The 21638-nt window shown below is 43.7% G+C and overlaps 2 protein-coding genes across 2 annotated transcripts in view; both read right to left on the bottom strand.

Annotated features, from left to right (window-relative positions):
- Nucleotides 1-1004: 1004 nt before the first annotated feature.
- Nucleotides 1005-2493, bottom strand: LOC136492309 (uncharacterized). Its single transcript, XM_066488370.1, has 3 exons — nt 2221-2493; nt 1449-1892; nt 1005-1034 (listed from the first exon to the last, which is right to left on the bottom strand). Exons 1-3 carry the CDS (start codon nt 2491-2493, stop codon nt 1005-1007), a joined length of 747 nt encoding a protein of 248 aa, XP_066344467.1.
- A 15531-nt stretch (nt 2494-18024) lies between these two features.
- Nucleotides 18025-21638, bottom strand: part of LOC136494588 (uncharacterized) — a 40798-nt gene continuing 37184 nt past the window's right edge. Inside the window, exon 3 of the mRNA XM_066490747.1 lies at nt 18025-18508. Within this exon, the coding sequence (XP_066346844.1) occupies nt 18375-18508 (134 nt within the window). The 3' untranslated portion in view covers nt 18025-18374. The remainder of the gene's footprint in view (nt 18509-21638) is intronic.

Raw genomic sequence — 21638 nt, 5'->3', positions numbered from 1 at the left:
GACAGCATATTCATGTTCCTGTTTTTGGTACACATTTTCTATGTCCTCTCATGCCTTGTGAGATTAGTGGACACAAACATATGAGCATTTGCAAAATGAGACATTGCTGACTGAATAGCTGGTAGTATTTTAGATGGATGGCCATTGCAGTCGTTGATCTACCTTCATACCTATTGCCGTACAGTGAACGACATTAGGCCATGCAAAAAAAAAAGAAAAAAGAAAACAAATGGCTACTACTATACCACTTCAGTGATCAGTAATACAATGAATGCATAGAAAAAACAAGTTTGAGTCCGGCTAAAATCAGTTTGGTCAAAAAAACAATGATTCAGTTACAATTCGATTGGACCTCCTCTCGCAGTCCCAACGGCGAGTTGCAGTTACAATTTCTCCAAGTTGATTTTGTACCACAAGCTCCCCTTTGCCCTTTCTGTAAGACGCGATAAGACAAGTTACAGAAAGGTCCATACAGAGCTGAAAACAAACAGCTAGTGATTAAACAATCATGTATTAATGATCGACACGTAACAAAGGTCCAAGAACACCAAGAACAGAAAAGGAAGCTGATGGGTTGATGGTTTGCTAATTTAGCAAGGATGAGCACCCAAAAAAAAGAACCAATAGAATCCTAGAACCATTAATCGCTCTCGGGCAGAGGTGAAAAGCATGGAGAATTCTTGCCATGAACACAATGCTGCCACTGCTAAGCTTGACACTATTTATGCTACCACTGCCCTTTCGGAGATCTGATGGTCCTCAATTAGTTATGCAATTTTTGAACCCTTCGCTGATGTTCCTCAATTGGTTATGCATCAGGATTAAAAGAGCTAAGCCTGTCGCTGATGGTTGAGCTTTTCATATGAGTGATCATATATCATAGTGTGAAGTTTCAATACACACCTACACAAGCTTCTCAAAGATATGTATTTTTAAAGAGTGGTCTGCACAAATTAAAAAATGAAGAATACATTAACTGCACAAATTAAAAAATGAAGAATACATTAACTGAATATTATCAAGGACTTGTCAGTCTGCATAAACAAGACAAGCGAGGAAAAAAACCTCAACATTCCATACTGTCTAAATAATGTAGGCTTAAGTAAATTATGCAGACATAAATAGATGTTACAGCGTGGACGGGTACGATGGGGAGATCGCAGGAGGGAGTGGAGTAGAAGGTTGGATTGAGAATTTGAGCGCAAAGGATAGCGAGAAAGTGGTGCAGCGGAAGGTTCGCCGGCGCCAACAGCAAAATCTTCCCTTGGGAGGTTTATTCCTTCTTCGATAAGATCTATTACAATCTCTAAGGGTCCTTTATATAATAGGTGCACTCCTAGCAAACCAAAATAGATTTCCTAAATATCCTCCCTTTTCTCTCCTAACTTAATCAGCCGAGCCCCTTAGCCATGGCTGGGCCTGGGCCGGCGCCTATACTGACGGCCTACAAAGGCGTCTATAACACTTCCCTCCTCCCCAACAAACAGCTCGTCCGCGAGCTGGAATGCTGGATAGCGCTCCTTGAAGTCATCAATATCTTCCCAAGTAGAATCAGCCGCAGTCCGCCCTTCCCAATGAACAAGGAGTTGCCAGCGACCCCGGTTCAAGCGAGCACGCACCACTGCAGCCGGAGTAGGAATGACACGCCCATGAAGCGTGGATGGAAGAGGAACAATGGCTTCTAGAGGGTCCCCTTCATACTTCTTTAGGAGCGCCACATGAAAGACATCATGAATACGAGCCTTCGGCGGAAGACGCTGACGATAAGCCACGGCGCCCAAGCGCTCAACAATCTGATAGGGTCCAAAGAACCGCGGCCCTAGCTTGGAAGAGGCCGCCAGAGTAATACCAACAGCTATGCAGTGATGAAGGCGGAGCAGCACCCCAGTCACCTACAGCAAACTGCACAAACCGGCGCTTCTTGTCATGGATTTCCCGCATACTGTCCTGAGCCAATACCAAACGATCACGAATGTCCAGCAAGAACTCATCACGGTCACGAAGCTAGCGATCAACAGCAGCCACCCGAGCCGACCCAGGAAGATAGGAAACCATCGACGGTGGAGGCCGGCCATACACCACCTCAAACGGTGTAGCGCGTAGGGCAGACTGGTAGGAAGTATTATAACATAATTCCGCCCAAGGAAGCCACTGCAACCAAGAACGAGGCCGATCCCCCGCTAAACAACGCAGGTACATAACTATGATACGATTAGTGACCTCAGATTGCTCATCTGTCTGTGGATGAAATGCAGAACTACATAGTAAGGTCACACCAGCCAGCTTGAAAAGCTCCTCCCAAAAATTGCTAGTGAAAACAGTATCCGTATCACTCACAATAGAACATGGAAATCCATGCAGCCGCACAATGTTGTCGAAGAAGGCACGAGCGACGGAGCTAGCTGAGTAGGGGTGACTCAGGGCGATGAAATGCTCCACAGTAAGAATCATGGACTTGCCGCCCACACATGGAAAGCCCTCAACAAAGTCCATGGCGATGTCGCTCCACACATGTTCAGGAACAGGAAGTGGCTGAAGAAGACCAGCGGGATGCAGGTGTTCAGTTTTATTACGTTGACAAACAATGTAGCCTTTGACAAAGTCTCGAACTAGCCTATGCACGCGGCGGTTGTAGAAGGATGCACGCAGCCTGTGGAGTGTCTTCTGCGAGCCTTCATGACTGGTAGTGTGAGCCTCACGCAATAGCTGCGGCTAGAGCGGCGATTCATCAGGAACGAAGGGATGTCCTTGGTACAACAGCAGACCGTCCACCATCATCCAACCGTCAGGCGCAGTGCCAGCAATGATCTGCACCTGGAGTTCCTGGGCCTGAGAGTTGCATTGAATCTCAGCGCGCAAGACATCATAGATGGCGAACGAAGGCCCAGAGAGTGCACATGCAGCCACAGTACTGGAGTCCATATCACGGCGTGATAAGGCGTCTGCCACCATGTTCAGCTTCCCTGGTCTGTACTCAACTGAAAGGTCATATCCGAATAACTTGGTGACCCAAGTGTGTTGCGGTATCATCGTTAGGCGTTGGTCGAGAATAAACTTGAGGCTCCAATGATCCGTCCTCATAGTAAAGGCACGGCCCTAGAGATAAGGCCGCCAATGACAAACTGCCTTGACGAGACCAATCAACTCCCGCTCATAGGTCGGAAGCTTGGCATGGTGGGGCATGACAGCGCGGCTGAAGAAGGCCACCGCACCATCTCCTTGGTGGAGGATTGCACCAAAACCAGCCCCTGATGCGTCACAGTCAACGATGAAGCGCTTGTTGAAGTCAGGCAGTTGAAGTAAAGGGGCGGACGTCAACGCCCTCTTGAGCAACAAGAAAGCCTCCTCTGCTGCCGATGTCTAGGAAAATGCCTCACACTTGAGAAGTGTCGTGAGGGGCATAGCCACACCACCATAGCCTGCGATGAACTTCCAATAATATCCTGTGAGGCCTACGTGAATGAAGTTTGCTCCAATGGATCTAAGGGTTTTTAGGAGCTACTTAGTGCTAGATTTAGCAAGTGTGCACCACACCTAGCTCACTAGACTCACCTAGGTCAAGCTACCCATCCATACCCCCTTAATAGTACAGTCAAAGGAAAAACAAAGTCCTAAACTACTCTAAGTGTCTCCTCAACACCAAACGACACTTAGAACTAGTCCATCCTTAACCTTGTCGTCCATCATTTAAAAATCGAAATGACTTCCATCATAGGGGCATGACATCCATGATAGCCCAATCGATCTCCATTACCATGACCTAACTTAATTTGCCTCTGTAAAACACATATTAGTCATAATAATCATGTATTGTCATTAATCACCAAAACCCAACTAGGGGCCTAGATGCTTTCAGTCACCACGGTGACACCACAACACAATCCGAAGGAAAGCTCCACGGGCGTAAGAGGTGATGAGGAACTCCTCGACAACCTTCGAACAAGGACATGTGAGAGAGCTCGGGGTTGCCGAGGCCAGAGACTAGCGCTGGTCCGCTCTAGGAAATAGGAGGGAAGCGACAAAGCACCCCTGAATTCCTAGAAATGTTGAATCGTGGCCGCGGCGACTAGTGTTTCAGCAACCCCAAACCTAGAGGGTCTAGAGGCTACTGGAACCACTGGGCCTAGAAAGAGGTCCAGTCACCTCTCTCGTACCCTTCGACTCGCAAATTCCCTTCTAACACCAAGTGTTGGGGGAGCGATCCCCGAGGGGCTGCATGACAAGAACCACACAGTTCACCTCGATAATCTCTCTCTTTTCTTTCCTTCAAACTCACGCCCCCCCCGAAGGGGCTAGGGAAGCAACTCACCAAAATGGCTATAGAATGACCAAACAAAAGGAAGCCACCTATTTATAGGTTCGAAGGCAGACCCGATGGCCTTAAAACCCTTGCCCCATGTGGCAAACCATGGGGAGTCATAGCCAATGTCAGATACCCGCGCAAGGTCGGGAAAAATCAAGATCTTCCCAAAGGAAGGAACGACACAACGTCGATGAGAACGATCGGCCCCGCCTAGATCACAAACCCCAGTATACATCCCACTAACACGACAAGGCATGATAGCCATGTACCACGACAATAGGACACCCTGATAGGACAAATCATAACGGCCACCCACCGCATTGAATGCATCAGCCTGCAAGGAGTCGAGCAACAAAGCTCGAGTGGGCCATGACCATGAGCCCATGTTCCATACAAGCACACACATCAGCGCTTTCATGATCACTTTGTGATCGCAAAAATGCTCGAGGGCTACTGTCAGGGTTATGACCTCGGGGTGTCTCAAGGCACTGATTAGTTGGCAGGCCATGCAGCTCGCAACTCATTAGGTTAACAATGGCCCAAACGGCCAAGGCCCAACTAGGACGAGCACGCCAAGCCAACGCCTAGGCCAGGGTCAGCCGCGACCCTTTCTCCTACCTTAACCACATGAAAGATGCTCGACCTCTCTCCCATCACGACCCTAGACAGGACGGGGAGAGATTGAGCGCGGCTCAGTACGCTTGCTTTGACAAGAGCAAGCATGCCACACTGACCTCACAAGGACCGAGGGGACGACAGTCACCATAGTCTAGTCAGACGCTATCCCTATGCCACGTCGTACCAATAAGATAACACCGCACAACGGTGGCCACGGTGAAAGCTCTAGTTTAGTTTTGGTGAATTGATGAAACCCTAAGTGCTAACCTAGTTTATCAAGTGATCATGAGATAGGTAGCACACTTCAAGTAGAGAAGCTAATAAAGATCATAGCATGACAATGGTGATGGCATGGCGATGATCAAGGGCTTAAACTTGAGAAGGAGAAAGAGAAAAATAAAAAGCTCAAGGCAAAGGTATAAACCATAGGAGCTATTTTATTTTTGGTGATCAAGACACTTAGAGAGTGTGATCACATTTAGGTTTAATAGCCATACTATTAAGAGGAGTGAAACTCGTATCGGAATGTGGTTATCAAAGTGCCACTAGATGCTTTAACTCATTGCATATGCATTTAGGATCTAGTCGAATGCTAACATTCTTGAAAATATTTGTGAAAATATGCTAACACATGTGCACAATATGATACACTTGGTGGTTGGCACATTGGAGCAAGGGTGGAGAAGTTAGAAGTAAAAATAGAGGTGATGTCAGCGTCGGTCAAGTGACCGGACGCTGAATCCAAAAGCACCGGACGCTGACTGCCTACGTCCGGTCGTGTTGACTGGGGGTACAGAGGCTAGGGTTTACCACCGGACGTTGTGCTATGTCCGGTCGAGGTGGACCGGACACGTCCGATCGAGGAAAACCAATTTTCGACCCTTTCTGTACTCGACCGGACGCTAAGGCTCCAGCGTCCGGTTAGTTTTACCGGAGTGTCCAATCAACTTTGTAGCTGTTGGAATCTGATGAACAACATTTGAAGCTGATGACGCATGGCGTTCATCAGTGGACCGGACGCTGAGTCTAGGGTCCGGTCCGTAAGACCAGAGCGTCCGGTCAGAGCGTAGTGTACCCAGTGAAGGGGTACAACGGCTCTATTTTATGGGGGCTTCTATTTAAACCCCATGACTGGCTGTGGCTCACATCTTTGGCCATTTTCATTGACATAGCAACCTTATGAGCTAAGCCAAAGTCCTTCCACTCATCTCCATCATTGATTCATCATCATAGTGAGATTGGGAGTGATCCAAGTGCATTGCTTGAGTGATTGCATCTAGAGGCACTTGGTGATCGTGTTTCGCTGTGGATTTCGCTTGTTACTCTTGGTGGTTGCCGCCACCTAGATGGCTTGGAGCAGCGAGGATCATCGAGTGGGGGTGGTGATTGTCTCCGGCTCCGATCGTGGTGATTGTGAGGGGTTCTTGACCTTTCCCTGGTGGAGCGCCAAAAGGTACTCTAGTGAATTGCTCATGGCTTATGTGATCCTCATCTTGTGTTGGTTGTGTGGCACCCTATTGAGGGTTTGGCGTATGAAGCCAATTAGCGCGTAAACCTCCAAGTGAGTGAATCACCACAACAAGTAGCTTGCCGGCAAGCAAGTGAACCTCAGTAAAAATCATTATGTTCATCATTTGATTCTGAGGTGATTAGTCTTCATTATTATTCATCTTTGTGATTGATTGGTTCACTCCTCTACATGGCGGTATAACTATCTTGATCACTCTCTTTTCATTATCGCAAACTAGTTGACAAGCTCTTTAGTGTAACTAGTTGTGAGAGCTTGCTTGGTTGGTTGGTGTGGTTCTTTAATTAGCCTTTGAGAGCACACTAACATAGGGTAGTGTCATACCTCTTGTGTGAATCGACGCTATCTAAACTAGAATTGTGGTAGGTGGCTTGCATTTTGAGTAGGCTAGCGCAACACTTGCTTCGCCTCATAATTGTCTAACTATTTTGTTAAGTGTTGTTGTAGAAATTTTTATTAGGCTATTCAGCCCCCTCTAGCCATTAGGTCCTTTCAAGTGGTATTAGAGCTTAGGTCACTGTTATTTGAGGCTTAACAACCTTCGATGTTAAAATGGCTTAAATCAACAACACCAAGAAGCCACCCCAATTTGATGGCACAAATTATCCTTATTGGAAGTCAAAGATGACCACACATATCAAGTCAATCAATAAAAAGGTGTGAAAGGTGGTAGAAACCAAAATTGAGATTGGTGATCTAGAGAATCCCACCGCCGCCGAAGAAGTGCTTCTCCAAAACAATGGCATTGCTCTAAGTGCCATTCATGATGCAATTGATGAAAGAACATTTGAGCAAATCAAGAATATTGAGATGGCACATGAAGCTTGGAAGAAGTTGGAAGAATCATTTGAGGACACTCAAGCCATGAAGGGTGCAAAGGCATATATCCTCAAAGAAAAGTTTGCAGGCTTCAAGATAAAAGGAGGATGAGAGTGTGCCAGAGATGTTTCATAGGCTTCAAGTGCTTATCAATGATCTCAAAGCACTTAGAGAAGAGGTGAAGGACAAGGATTTCTCCCACAAGTTATTAAGATGCTTACCCTCAAGATTTGGTACATTGGTCACTATTCTAGTAAGGAGTGGTTTGGACACCATGACACCAAACCAAGTGTTGAGAGATATAATGACCAATGACACTTATAGAGATAATAATGAGAAGGAAGAAAAGAAGGAGAAGAAAGATGAGAAGAAGAAGAGTGTGGCATTCAAAGCCACATTATCCAAGGGCAAAGCAAAGCAAAAAACATCAAGTGAAGAAGATGAATCATGGGATGATGATGATGATAAGAAGATGGCTCTATTTATTAAGAGATTTGGCAAGTTCATGGCGAAGAAAGGCTACCGTGCTAGAAGAAAGAAGTCTTTATCCAAGAACAAAGAAGAGTTAAGAAGGTGCTTCAAGTGTGGAAGCAAAGATCATCTTGTTGCTCAATGCCCATACAATAGTGACAATGATGATGACAACAAGAAGAACAAGAAGAAGGACAAGAAGGAAAAGAAAGAGAAGAAGGACAAGATTGCCTTCAAGAAGAAGAATGGTGGTTCATATGTAGTCACTTGGGATAGTGATGACTCCTCAAGTGATGATGATGATAGTGATGATCACAAGACCACAAAGAAGAAGGTTCTTGCAAGCATTGCCATCAATGAAAAGCCTTCTCTCTTTGAATCTTCATCATGCTTCATGGCTAAGGCCACTAAGGTACAATCGTGTGATGAAGAAAGTGATGAAGAACATGTTGATGATAATGAACATGAAAATGAAAATGATAGTGATAGTGATGATGATGAACCTACTAAATATGAATTAATTGACATGCTAGAAGATGCTAGAGAACACTTTGATATCAAGAGAAGGGAATGCAAAAGCTTGCGTAAGGAACTAAAAACCCTTAAGCAAGCCTTTGATGAGCTCAATGCATCTCATGAGAGGCTAGAGGAAGCCAATGAGAAACTTGGCAAAGCTCACAAAAAGCTTGAAAAGGCTCATTCCACTTTGCTTGATGAGCAAAATAAAAGGAAGCATGTTGAAACTTGCAATGTAGGTTTAACTTGTGATATAATTGATGAATCACTATCTATGCCTATCATCGTTGCTCCTACTAACCCTTCTTGTAGCACTTCCACTTTTACTTCATCTAGTAGTGATGGTCTCTCTCATGATGCCTCACTAGTGGTTGAGAATGAGAACCTCAAGAAGGAGGTCACTAAGCTCACTCACAACCTAGCTAAGGCTTATGGTGGCGAGGACCGCTTGCTTATGTGCTTGGGTAGCCAAAGAGCTTCTCTCTACAAAGAGGGATTGGGCTATACCCCTAAGAAAGGCAAAGCGGCCTTTGCTCCTCACAAGACTAGTTTTGTGAAGAACAATGGTCGATTTTATACTAGTTGCAAGCAAGTGGGTCATAAAGAGCAAGAATGCAAAAATAAGAACAAAAATGCTAATGTATTCTTTATTAAGCTTGATTCATGCTATATGCTTACTAAGGGTACAAATGGTGTAAAGGCTAAGTTTATTGGCAAACCATGGATGGGCTCAAAGAAGAAAGCCATTTGGGTGCCAAAGAGCCTAGTGACTAACCTTCAAAGACCCAAGCAAGTTTGGGTACCTAAAAAGAATTGATCTTCTTTTGTAGGTCAATTACAAAGCTGGAGAAAGGCATTGGGTTCTTGATAGTGGGTGCACTCAACACATGACCGGTGATGCAAGAATGTTCAACTCAATCAACACCAATGGCAATGATGGTTATGATAGTATCACATTTGGTGACAATGGGAAAGGCAAGGTCAAAGGGCTTGGTAAGATTGCAATATCCAATGATATAAGCATTTCCAATGTGTTGCTAGTAGAGAGCTTGAACTTTAATTTGCTATCCGTAGCTTAATTATATGATCTTGGATTCAAATACATATTTAGAATAGAGGATGTAGAGATCATAAGTGTAGATGGCTCTAACTTGATCTTCAAAGGCTTTAGATATGAGAATCTATACTTGGTTGATTTCAATGCTAGTGAAGCTAGATCATCTACATGCTTGTTCACTAAGTCTAGCATGGGTTGGTTATGGCATAGAAGGCTTGGTCATGTTGGAATGAAATAATTGAATAGATTGGTTAAGCATAACTTAGTTAAAGGCTTGAAAGATGTTGTGTTTGAAAAGGATAAGCTTTGTAGCTCTTGTCAAGCCGGCAAACAAGTTGGAAACGCCCATCCTAAGAAAAGCATGATGAGCACTAGTAAAGCATTTAAGTTATTGCACATGGATTTGTTTGGGCCAACACAATACACTAGTATCGGTGGAAATAAATATGGCTTTATGATAGTGGATGACTACACTAGATACACATCGGTATTCTTTCTAGTGGACAAAAGTGATGTATTTGCAATATTCAAATCATTTGTCAAAGGCATTCACAATAAGTTTAAAACAACCATCAAGAGAGTTAGAAGTGACAATGGTAGTGAGTTCAAAAATACTAGAATAATGAGTTATATGATAAATTTGGAATTAGACATCAATTCTTGGCCAAGTACACTCCACAATCAAATGGTCTTGTTGAGAGGAAGAATAGAACACTCATTGATATGACAAGGTCTATGCTTAGTGAGTATAATGTGAGTCAATCCTTTTAGGCCGAAGCTATCAACATGGCTTGCTATTGTAGCAACCGCCTCTATTGTCACCGATTGAAAGAGAAGACACCATATGAACTCTTAAATGGTAGAAAGCCCAACATTGCATATTTTCGGGTCTTTGGTTGCAAATGCTATATCTTGAAGAAAGGCACAAGATTGGGCAAGTTTGACAAGAAATATAATGAAGGATTCCTACTTGGTTATTCCACTATAAGCAAAGCATATAGAGTTTGGAATTTGGATAGTGGTACTCTTGAGGAAGTTCATGATGTTGAATTTGATGAAACCAAGGGTTCACAAGTAGAGAATGAGAACTTAGAAGATGTTAGAGGCATTCAACTTTCAAATGCCATGAAGAATATGGATGTTGGTGAATTGAGGCCTAGGCAAGTGAATGATGATGAAGATGATCAAGTGCAAGTGCTCTCCAACTCAAATATGCAAGAAGATACAAGTCAAGCTAGTGCAAGTGACTCTCATGATATTAATCAAGATCAAGTGGCTAGTACATCATCTCAACCCAATGATCTAGCAAGTGTAAGCAATCAAATTCCAATCCTCCAACCAACAAGTATTGCAAGAGATTATCCTTTAGATACAATCATTGGAGATATTTCAAGAGGTGTGCAAACAAGATCAAGATTGACATCATTTTGCGAACACTTCTCATTTGTATTATCCATTGAACCAAAGAAGATAGATGAAGCTTTGAAGGATGTTGATTGGGTCAATGCTATGCATGAAGAGCTAAACAACTTCACAAGAAATCAAGTTTGAAAAATGGTAGAAAGACCAAAGGGACATAATGTGATTGGAACCAAATGGGTCTTTAGAAATAAGCAAGATCAAGATGAGATAGTAGTAAGGAACAAAGCAAGATTAGTAGCACAAGGCTATACACAAGTTGAAGGTCTTGACTTTGGAGAAACATATGCCCTGGTTGCTAGATTGGAAGCAATAAGAATCTTGCTAGCCTATGCTTGTGCTCACAATATCAAGCTCTATCAAATAGATATTAAGAGTGCATTTCTCAATGGTTATATCAATGAAAAAGTATATGTTGAGCAACCTCCTGGTTTTGAAGATGACAAGAAGCCCAACCATGTGTACAAGTTAAAGAAAGCATTGTATGGCTTGAAGCAAGCACCTAGAGCATGGTATGAGAGATTGAGGGACTTCCTCCTCTCTAAAGGGTTCACAATGGGCAAGGTTGACACCACTCTTTTTATCAAGAAGATTGGAAAAGATCTATTTGTCTTGCAAATCTATGTAGATGACGTCATATTTGGATCAACAAATCAAGATTTTTGTGATGAGTTTGGAAAGATGATGGCTAATGAGTTTGAGATATCTATGATTGGAGAATTGAGTTACTTTCTTGGTCTTCAAATCAAGTAATTAAAGAATGGTACATTTGTGAGTCAAGGCAAGTACATCAAGGACATGATCAAGAAGTTTAGAATGATTGATAGCAAAGTCATTAGCACACCAATGGGAACCAATAGCAACTTGGATAGTGATGCAAGTGGAAATATGGTGGATCAAAAGTTGTATCGATCTATGATTGGAAGCCTACTCTATATGACCGCATCAAGGCCGGATGTCATGTTTAGTGTATGCATGTGTGCAAGATTTTCAAGCCTTCACCAAGAGAAAGTCATTTGAAGGCTACAAAGAGAATTTTGAGGTACATGAAGCATACACCAAATGTTGGTTTATGGTATCCCAAAGGAGCAAAGTTTGAGCTAGTTGGTTACTCTAACTCGGATTATGCGGGATGCAATGTAGAAAGGAAGAGCACCTCGGGCACATGTCAATTGTTGGGAAGATAACTTGTTTCATGGTCATCAAAGAAGCAAAATAATATTGCGTTATCAACCGTCGAAGCCGAATACATATCCGCCGGTAGTTGTTGTGCACAAGTACTTTGGATGAAGGCCACTTTGAGTGATTTTGGAATCAAGTTTAAGAAAGTGCCATTGCTATGTGACAATGAGAGTGCAATCAAGTTGACAAACAATCCGGTACAATATGCAAGAACAAAGCACATTGATGTCCGCCACCATTTCATAAGAGATCACCAACAAAAAGGGGACATTTGCATTGAGAGTGTAGGCACCAAAGATTAACTTACCGATATATTCACCAAGCCATTGGATGAGAAAAGGTTTTGCAAGCTAAGGAATGAGTTGAACATATTGGATTTCTCAAATATGTGTTGATGCACCCCCATTCATATGACATGCCTCTCCTTCGAGCAATCTAAGGTAAAAATTGATTGGCATGACATACATCCTTGCTAAGGACATGTTTAGTGCATCTAGTCATATTTTCAATCTTATTAGGACCTTGCAAGTGGTTCTATCTTATTAGGCTCATTCATGAAAATCAAATGAATTTTGATGTCAATATGGTATCACTATTGCTTCTATGCTTGAATTGATCTTGTGATGGCATATGACATGGTTATGGGCTTGTAAACCTAGTGTTTAATCTAGAAAATGAACTATAAGTGTTTAACTCAACATGGTACAAGATAACCCTTATTTAGAGGTGTGAAGAAGCTTGTCCTTGGATCAAACCGAGTTAAATATCTTTGGGGAATAATCTAGAATTGAACCAAATTTGGGAAAATAACCCTCACCCCATTGACTGACATTGATAATCTCGACCCTATAAGTAATACTATCTATATTTAGAGCCTTTGTGGTCATTGATGACAAAGGGGGAGAGAGAAACAAAGATAAGGGGGGAGAGAGAAACAAAGATAAGGGAGAAATATGAAAAAGGAAAGGAAACAAAGATAAGGGAGAAATATGAAAAAGAAAAGGGATCAACTAAAATTTTGAGCACACAAGTAGGGGGAGCAAGCTTATGAACTTGTATGGTGTATTTGAATGTGCATTTCATATGTTTGCTTGCATGGCATAAGTATTAAATTTAAACATCCATACTTATGTGATGAATGTTAGTTGTAAGATTGAATGATGAAATGAAATCACTAGATAACTTTCATTTCCAAGTAAGTCTTTACAAGTGATATCTTTTCAAAGTATGTTTCCAAGTGATATTGAACTAACCATGGTGCTAAGGATGGTATATTGGTGCACTCCGATTAGTATCACGCTTCAGAGGATCCATCTTTTGTACCTTAGCATCATTTGGTAGACATTGACTCCTATATTTCCTATCTAAGCATATGTGCAAGCTTAATCCAAACTCTTAAGCACATATGTAGGGGGAGCAATTGCTACCACTTAGGGTTCATGAAACTTGTCCATATCCTTTTACACATGGTAAATATGCTTGGGCAAGCAACATGGATTCAATTGAATTTCAATTCATATCTTTGTATAAGGGTTGTCATCAATTACCAAAAAGGGGAGATTGAAAGCTCTAGTTTGGTTTTGGTGAATTGATGAAACCCTAAGTGCTAACCTAGTTTATCAAGTGATCATGAGATAGGTAGCACACTTCAAGTAGAGAAGCTAATAAAGATCATAGCATGACAATGGTGATGGCATGGCGATGATCAAGGGCTTAAACTTGAGAAGGAGAAAGAGAAAAACAAAAAGCTCAAGGCAAAGGTATAAACCATAGGAGCTATTTTGTTTTTGGTGATCAAGACACTTAGAGAGTGTGATCACATTTAGGTTTGATAGCCAGTACTATTAAGAGGGGTGAAACTCGTATCGGAATGCGGTTATCAAAGTGCCACTAGATGCTCTAACTCATTGCATATGCATTTAGGATCTAGTGGAATGCTAACATCCTTGAAAATATTTGTGAAAATATGCTAACACATGTGCACAAGGTGATACACTTGGTGGTTGGCACATTGGAGCAAGGGTGGAGAAGTTAGAAGTGAAAACAGAGGTGATGCCAGCGTCGGTCAAGTGACCGGACGCTGGATCCAAAAGCACCAGGACGCTGACTGCCTACTGTCCGGTCACATTGACTGGGGGTACAGAGGCTAGGGTTTACCACCGGACGATGTGCTATGTCCGGTCGAAGGTGGACTGGACGCGTTCGGTCGAGGAAAACCGATTTTCGACCCTTACTGTACTCGACCGGACGCTGAGGACTCCAGCGTCCGGTCAGTTTTACCGGAGTGTCCGGTCAACTTTATAGCCGTTGGAATGTGACAAACAACGTTTGAATCTGATGACGCATGGCATTCATCAGTGGACCAGGACGCTGAGTCCAGGGTCCAGTCAGTAAGACCGGAAGCGTTCGGTCAGAGCGCAGTGTACCCAGTGAAGGGGTACAACGGCTCTATTTTGTGGGGGCTTCTATTTAAACCCCATATGGCCAGATGTGGCTCACATCTTTAGGCCATTTTCATTGACATAGCAACCTTAGTGAGCTAAGCCAAAGTCCTCCCACTCATCTCCATCATTGATTCATCATCATAGTGAGATTGGGAGTGATCCAAGTGCATTGCTTGAGTGATTGCATCTAGAGGCACTTGGTGATCGTGTTTCGCTATAGATTTCGCTTGTTACTCTTGGTGATTGCCGCCACCTAGACATGCTTGGAGCAGCGAGGATCGTCGAGCGGAGGTGGTGATTGTCTTCGGCTTCCGATCGTGGTGATTGTGAGGGGTTCTTGACCTTTTCCCCGGCGGAGCGCCAAAAGGTACTCTAGTGAATTGCTCATGGCCTATGTGATCCTCATCTTGTGTTGGTTGTGTGGCACCCTATTGAGGGTTTGGCGTGTGAAGCTGATTAGCGCGTGAACCTCCAAGTGAGTGAATCACCATAACAAGGAGTAGCTTGCCGGTAAGCAAATAAACCTCGGTAAAAATCATTGTGTTCATTCTTTGATTCCGAGGTGATTGGTCTTCATTGTTATTCATCTTTGTGACTGATTGGTTCACTCCTCTACACGGTGGTATAACTATCTTGATCACTCTCTTTTCATTATCGCAAACTAGTTGACAAGCTCTTTAGTGTAACTAGTTGTGAGAGTTTGCTTGGTTAGTTGGTGTGGTTCTTTAATTAGCTTTTGAGAGCACACTAACATAGGGTAGTGTCATACCTCTTGTGTGAATCGATGTTATCTAAACTAGAATTGTGGTAGGTGGCTTGCATTTTGAGTAGGCTAGCGCAACACTTGCTTCGCCTCATAATTGTCTAAGTATTTTGTTAAATGTTGTTGTAGAAATTTTTATTAGGCTATTCACCCCCCTCTAGCCATTAGGACCTTTCACACGGGTATGATGTCCACCGTCCAAATACGGACCGACAAGATGCGTGTACGATCCCACCCACAACGGGATAGGATCCATGATAAGGGTCTCGACCTAGAGACCTTCCTAGCAGGCGGAGAACCCTGACCCCAACGATTGAGGTCGTGTCCCTTAGCCCCACGAAGCGACTAGGTTAACAATGACCCAGGGCGGCTACCTACTACAGGTACGACACCCCAAAAAAACTGAAGACGACGACGAAGACCATGACGGATGTTGCGTTGCACAGGATAGCTGACGAACCATCACCGTGGCTACAGTGCTGCCACGGCCAGCATAGTAGCACCATGTCAGACCCTGCCGCGACGTGGCCACAAGACCATAACGATAGCCACGCCTGGACGAGGCATCAAAAGGCGACGTAGCTTGCAAGCCAAGCTAGCTAGGACCTTCCTCAGGCTCTCGGCCCTTCGGTTGATGGAACCTTCTCTTTGTAACGAGCCCTGGCCCTGAACTCTATATAAGGGCGGTCAGGGCACCCATCTCGGGATATCTAGACATTCTTCATCCTCTACCATTTCATCCATAGCAGTAGCGCTCCTAGAGCTTCTCTTCGGGCTGCCCCTCGTCTAGCATAGGTTCAATCACCTCTGTCACCATTCTTGCACCCCCATTGTAAGAACTTCAGAGCATTCAAGCGAGGAGCGCACACTCGATCTTCTCTGAGACTGGACGTAGGGCTCCGGCCTAAACCAGTATAAATCCTCATGTCTATTGGATACTACCATCGTCTTCCTAGAGTAGCGCGACAATCGTATAAATTTACTAGTCCGGTTTACAAAAACACCGACAATAAACCAAAGCAGCGGCAACCCTACATCACAAGTCACAACCCAACAACCTAGGAGTACTTGGCACTTTGGAAGAATTTCCAAATCCATCAAGGCAAGGCCTCGCTACACCTAGAAGGCTACATGATCTAGGGACCAATCAACATGTTCATGGGGGATCTGGTAGTCCATGGATGCATAGGTGCAACGTCCGGTAACCCGCAGTTCACCCTCCTTGCCGTACTTGAGCAGGAAGGAGGCCATCTTCACCACGCGGAGGTGCGGGTAAAAGTTGTCATCCTTGGACATCTGAGACTCTACCAAGCAGAACCTGCTATTGTCCATGTACACCAACGTGGCACCCCTATGCCTCTCCAAGCTCTTGTCAAAGAACACTTCCACGCTCAGCTTCCAGGCTGGCATGGTTGCGCAACCAGTTGCGGGTGGGACGTCGGAGCAACACACATGCCCGGTGCCTTCCATGTGGATACAGAGCCCAACCCAGGCGTCCAGCTCATGGTCACAGTACGCTTGGCCTCTGAACGGCAAGATCCAACCACCGACGTGGGTCCACTCGAGGCTCTCCACGTCAAAGGTGAAGGTGCTGCTAAGGTCACCATGATTGGGCAGGATCAAACCAGGGTTGAGCTTGTAGCCTCTGACAGACACAAAGATGGTATGCCCGTCCGGGTGCACCGCATAGTTGCTGACACAAGAGGAGTCAAATGGCGCCATCGACTTGACGCTGGCCCACGACCACGACTTCTCCATGGCTGGTGGTTCTGGCCCCAGCACCTCTAGGATGGGGTAGACGAACGTCCAGAGCCTGCCGCCAGCGGAGGCGTACAAAGGTCTGCCACGGTCCCCACGGCTCATTGGGGATGGGCACACCGTCATCGCCAGTGCCTCGGTGTCGAACGCGAGGATGCCGCGACTGGATTCTGCGGGATACATCGCCGAGATCTCGGTGACGTGGGCGGCGAAGGACCGCGAATAAGGTGGTATTTGTTACCCCTCCTAAATTTCCCGGTCGTTGCATTATCGAATATTTGGACACATATATAGAGTATTAAATATAGACTAATTACGAAATTAATTTCATAGTTTGTGACTAATTTACGAGACGAATCTTTTAAATCTAATTAGTCTATGATTTGATAATGTGATGCTACAGTAACATATGCTAATAACGAATTAATTAGGCTTAAAAAATTCGTCTCGTAGAGTACTGACGGATTATGTAATTTATCTTTTTATTAATATCTGAACACCCCAAACAATATCCTCCCAACACACCTCAATTTTAACCACCGAATACAAACACCAACTAAACATGCTGTCCTACTATGCGGACAAGCAGGGACTGTCCCAGTCGTTCACCACAAGGCGGAGATACTTCACCCGGTTGGTTTGACCTACTTTTTAGCTATAGAATAATATTTTTCTCTCGTAGTATTTTAGTATAAATATAAGAATAAGTTAAATTTCAGCGCGAGGAACAGGCCATGCCCTTGTTTAGTTCCCAAATTCTGCACCTCCAAACTTTGGAGTTACTGTTTACCCAAATTCTGCATACATGTGTCAGGAAATGTGCAGTACGTTGTGCATGGCTTGTCACATGTTGAGTCTTCTCTTCTGTGAGGTGTTCTAGGGCATCATATACTACTCATACTGAAACATCTGGTGTGTGATACTGTGATGGAAGTGCATGCAACAGGCAACATAGTATTGTGTGACAAGCCATGTTGTCATGATGGAAATTTTGCATGCCCCCAGTACGTTGTCATGCACAATCGCATGAACAACTGTAAGCTCTACACACTTTATTGTATATTCAAAAACTCAAGTAAAATGTAGTCAAATCCGCCGAAAATTATTACTGACATTCGGATAGTACATAAGCAAATACATCTTCTCAATCTCAGATTATTCACGACCTATTAAACAAATGATGAGCCAGCCTGTCTCAGAATGCATTCATGCTTTCCATGTCCGCACTGTCTGGAGCAGGCTCTGTCTCAGGCTGATCCACATATGCTTCAACAGGCGCATAGTTTACATTGCTGTCTAGCATACCAAAGTCACCATCAAAGTCACCATTGATCCTGATGAAGTTGTGCAACGCCATGCATGCAACTATTATATGTGTCTGTGTCTCAGGTGGATACGACGGGATGTTAAACAATATGCGCAACTTCATCTTCAACACTCCAAACGCCCTTTCGATGACATTTCTAAGAGATGAATGCGCATAATTGAATATCTCCTTAATACCTTGTGGTTCGGGGGCGTTTTGAAAGTCTTGGATGTGATACTTGGTCTGCCGGTAAGGAGACAGAAACCCAGGGCGGTTTGCATACCCTGAGTCCACCAGGTAGTACTTCTCTGCAGCAGTAAGTACCTGTAAGTTTAACAAGCTTCAATTAGAAAACAGTATTGAACTAGCAGCAACGTGTGTACCTCTAGGCGCCTTAGGGAAGAAATCTCTGTACTTTGTGAGTGCATCATCTAACACTCTCATGTCATGCACCGATCCAGGCCAGCCAGCAAGGACAAAAGTAAAGATCATGTCAAAGTCACAAACGGCCATGACATTCTGGGTTGTCTTGCCCTTCCGACACATGTGCTGCATAAACTTATCACTTGGCACGACCACAGGAATGTGAGTGCCATCTATTTCCCCAATGCAACCCTTGAATTCAGGATAGAACCTAGCATTCTGGACCCTAGGATGTATTGTTGTAAAATCTAGGTCCCTAGGTTTAATGATGTAACACCCCAGGTGTTTGGCTTCCATATTTGCACTTGCATTTCATGAACATGAGCATCATTCATCCATTCATGAGCTTGTATTGCCTGAAACATGTTTTCGAAACATTGCAACGTATCGTTATATTTCATGTGTGTTGTCTTTATGAAATAAATAGTGTGCAACACCCAAGTGCAACATGTGCAACTCACTTTAGTGAAACATGGTTAGTTAGTACTAAGCAACAGGATCATGAAACATGTGAAACATGACTATGAAACAAATATAACATTTCATTGGTTTTTCATTGTTTCAGTACATACAATGCTTGATTCTTGTGTGACTAATGTGTGGTGTGGTTAATAATTCTCTTAAACGACTTAGTGACACCTAGAATGTCATTTGGAACATTGTTCATATTGCTCATGTGGCCTAATTATGATTTCAAATAGTGGTTTGACTTGTTTTAACTCTGAAACCCTTTTGTTTGACTATTTAAAAAGTGTAGCTTAGAGTGTTTGCATGTCTAAGTAACCTAAAGCAAAGTTATAGCAAATTTTATAAGGAACAAACTTTGTTTAGAAGCCAAGTCATGAAAATATGCACAACATGCTTAAAAAGGGCCCACAAGTCAGTGTTGAGGGCTGATTCAACACTTAGAAAAATTTCTAAGTCTAAAATGCAATGTCAGTTTGATCGAGCTGACTTTGGCTTGATATAACTCGTGATCCGTTGAGTTTTAGCTGGTGACTTCTGAAGCATTGTTGTAGCCCTATCATAGCTCTACAACTTTCATGTACATTGCTTCCACTAATTCTTCATAGTTTAGGAACTGTGTAGCGTTGAAAAGTGCCTATCAGTCGGCTCATTGATCACTGAATCAAATTTTCAGACTCGCTACAGTGTCGACCGGTTTCAGAAAACAACCGCCATGTGGCGCCACCCGTTGCCGGCCGCCTGACCGCGCAGCCATGCGCCACGGCCGTCCTGGAGCTGCTGGCCACGACTTGAACCCCCGTCCGCCTGCCCGACCGGCTCATCAGTCTAATTTTCATTTCCTTCGCCTCCACCATGCGCAGCAACAGAGCACCGCCGCTCCGCCATTGCCGAGCAAGCCACGTCGTCGCCTAGCTCGCTCGCCACCGCAAAAACGTGACCCCTAGCTCGACCACAGCTCTGCCGTGTCCTCTTCTACCTCGTCGACCGCCTAGCCGAGCAATCCGTGCCTTAGGTGAGGGCCAGTGGCCATTTTCCCGCCGTCGTCTCCATGGCCGCGCCTCGTCGGAGCGGAGCTCGCTGCGGCCAACCACCACCGAGACCTTCTCGTCCTCCTCTCTCTGCTTGAATAGCTCCATAGTGACCTCGTGGAGCTCATACCGAGCTCGGATGAGGCAGCAAGGGCTCGCCGTCATCGGCGCCTCGCACCGGAGCTATGCTGTGCCGCCTTCACCGATGACGAGCCACCTCCGATGAACCTTAGGTCTTGCTGGTAGCACCAATCGACTCACCTCATCACGTAGATCATGTAGGTGTCCTCGGTGTCGCCGGAGTCCTCGCCGTCGGCGAGCTAGACCACCGCCGCGCCGTCGCATGCCGTCTCCCCTGTTCCGTCTCACTAACTAGTGGGCCCTGCTGACACGCGGGTCCCACGCGTCAGTGACTACAGAGTCATCAGCTAGTTCAATTAATTTCAGTTTTGATGCTGTTTTGTGAATTTTGTAACTCCAAATGTGTAGATCCAAATGGTGTGATTCAAATTTTGATAGAATCACAGTGAAGTCTAGTATTTAAGAAAAATATGACATGAGCACATGAAGTAGAAATTTTGGATGAATTAAATAGGAACTTGAAATGTATTTTTAAATGCATGCAAACTTGTTTAAATTATATCTTGAGTTTCTGTGATCCAAAAATTATGAAATTTTGTGGGTAAGCTATTCTTGCTTAGTAGAAGCTCTGGTAAAAATTTGAGAGCCATTGCATGTATGGTTTTTGAGTTATAGATTTTCCTTTTATCATTGATTGATACTTGTGTAAATTTTTGTAAATTATCTAGGAATCCTATGACTATGAAACTTTGTGGGTAGTATCCTAGTACCTTAAGGATGCTAGTAAAAATATGAAATCTATTGCTTGACACTTTTCACTAAGGTTTCCTAATTATGTCATTTTAAGCCATTATGTCTTATCATTTTTGTGTAGACTGTTATACTTGCTCCAATGGTGTGAAATTTTTATAGTGGCCTACTTAGAGCATGTAGTATCTACTATAATTTTTATAAATTTATTGGTGTAGTTTTCATATATGTTTACCATTTCCTCTAATTAATTAAATAAATTATGAAAGATATTAAAAGAAATGTTTTGGTGAGGAACACCCTACTTTCTGGTGTTCTTGTGATATGTGTAATAAGTGAGTAGAGTTAGTTTTGTACAATTATGTGTTTACATCATAAGTTAATAATTATTTTGTTTGCATTATGTCCTTCTGGACAGATCTGGGGACTTTATAAAGTTCCCCATGATATTTTAGTTTGCTGTGAATGTGATGAATACAAAAGTTGTAGATAAATTATGTATCTAGCTCCTGTCAAAATTTGATGGCATTTAGCCCAGCAGTTTAGGAACTACAACTGTTTAAAGTTAGGTTCCAGTTTTGCCTACTCTCTATCTTGTGAGGACAGAGTTCTGTTGATTAAAGAATTCAACCTGGTAAAGGTTGGAATCATGCTTTGAGGTCTGAAAATGAATTGTAGACAATTTCATAAGCTTTCCAAATTGT

The sequence above is a fragment of the Miscanthus floridulus genome, chromosome 11 (genome assembly GCF_019320115.1).
Source record: "Miscanthus floridulus cultivar M001 chromosome 11, ASM1932011v1, whole genome shotgun sequence".
Lineage (NCBI taxonomy): Eukaryota > Viridiplantae > Streptophyta > Magnoliopsida > Poales > Poaceae > Miscanthus > Miscanthus floridulus.
Note: the sequence above shows the minus strand (reverse complement) of the source record. Positions and strands in the feature narration are given on the sequence as shown.

Bases quoted from the DNA above. Each gene is read 5' to 3' on its own strand.
- LOC136492309 (XM_066488370.1), bottom strand. From the start codon at position 2,493: ATGGACTTTGTTGAGGGCTTTCCATGTGTGGGCGGCAAGTCCATGATT. The intron at 1,893-2,220 runs GTCACTAATCGT...AGTTTGCTGTAG, and splicing joins AGACAGATGAGCAATCTGAG to GTGACTGGGGTGCTGCTCCG. The intron at 1,035-1,448 runs GTAGGCCGTCAG...TTGTTTATGCAG, and splicing joins GAAGTGTTATAGACGCCTTT to ACTGACAAGTCCTTGATAAT.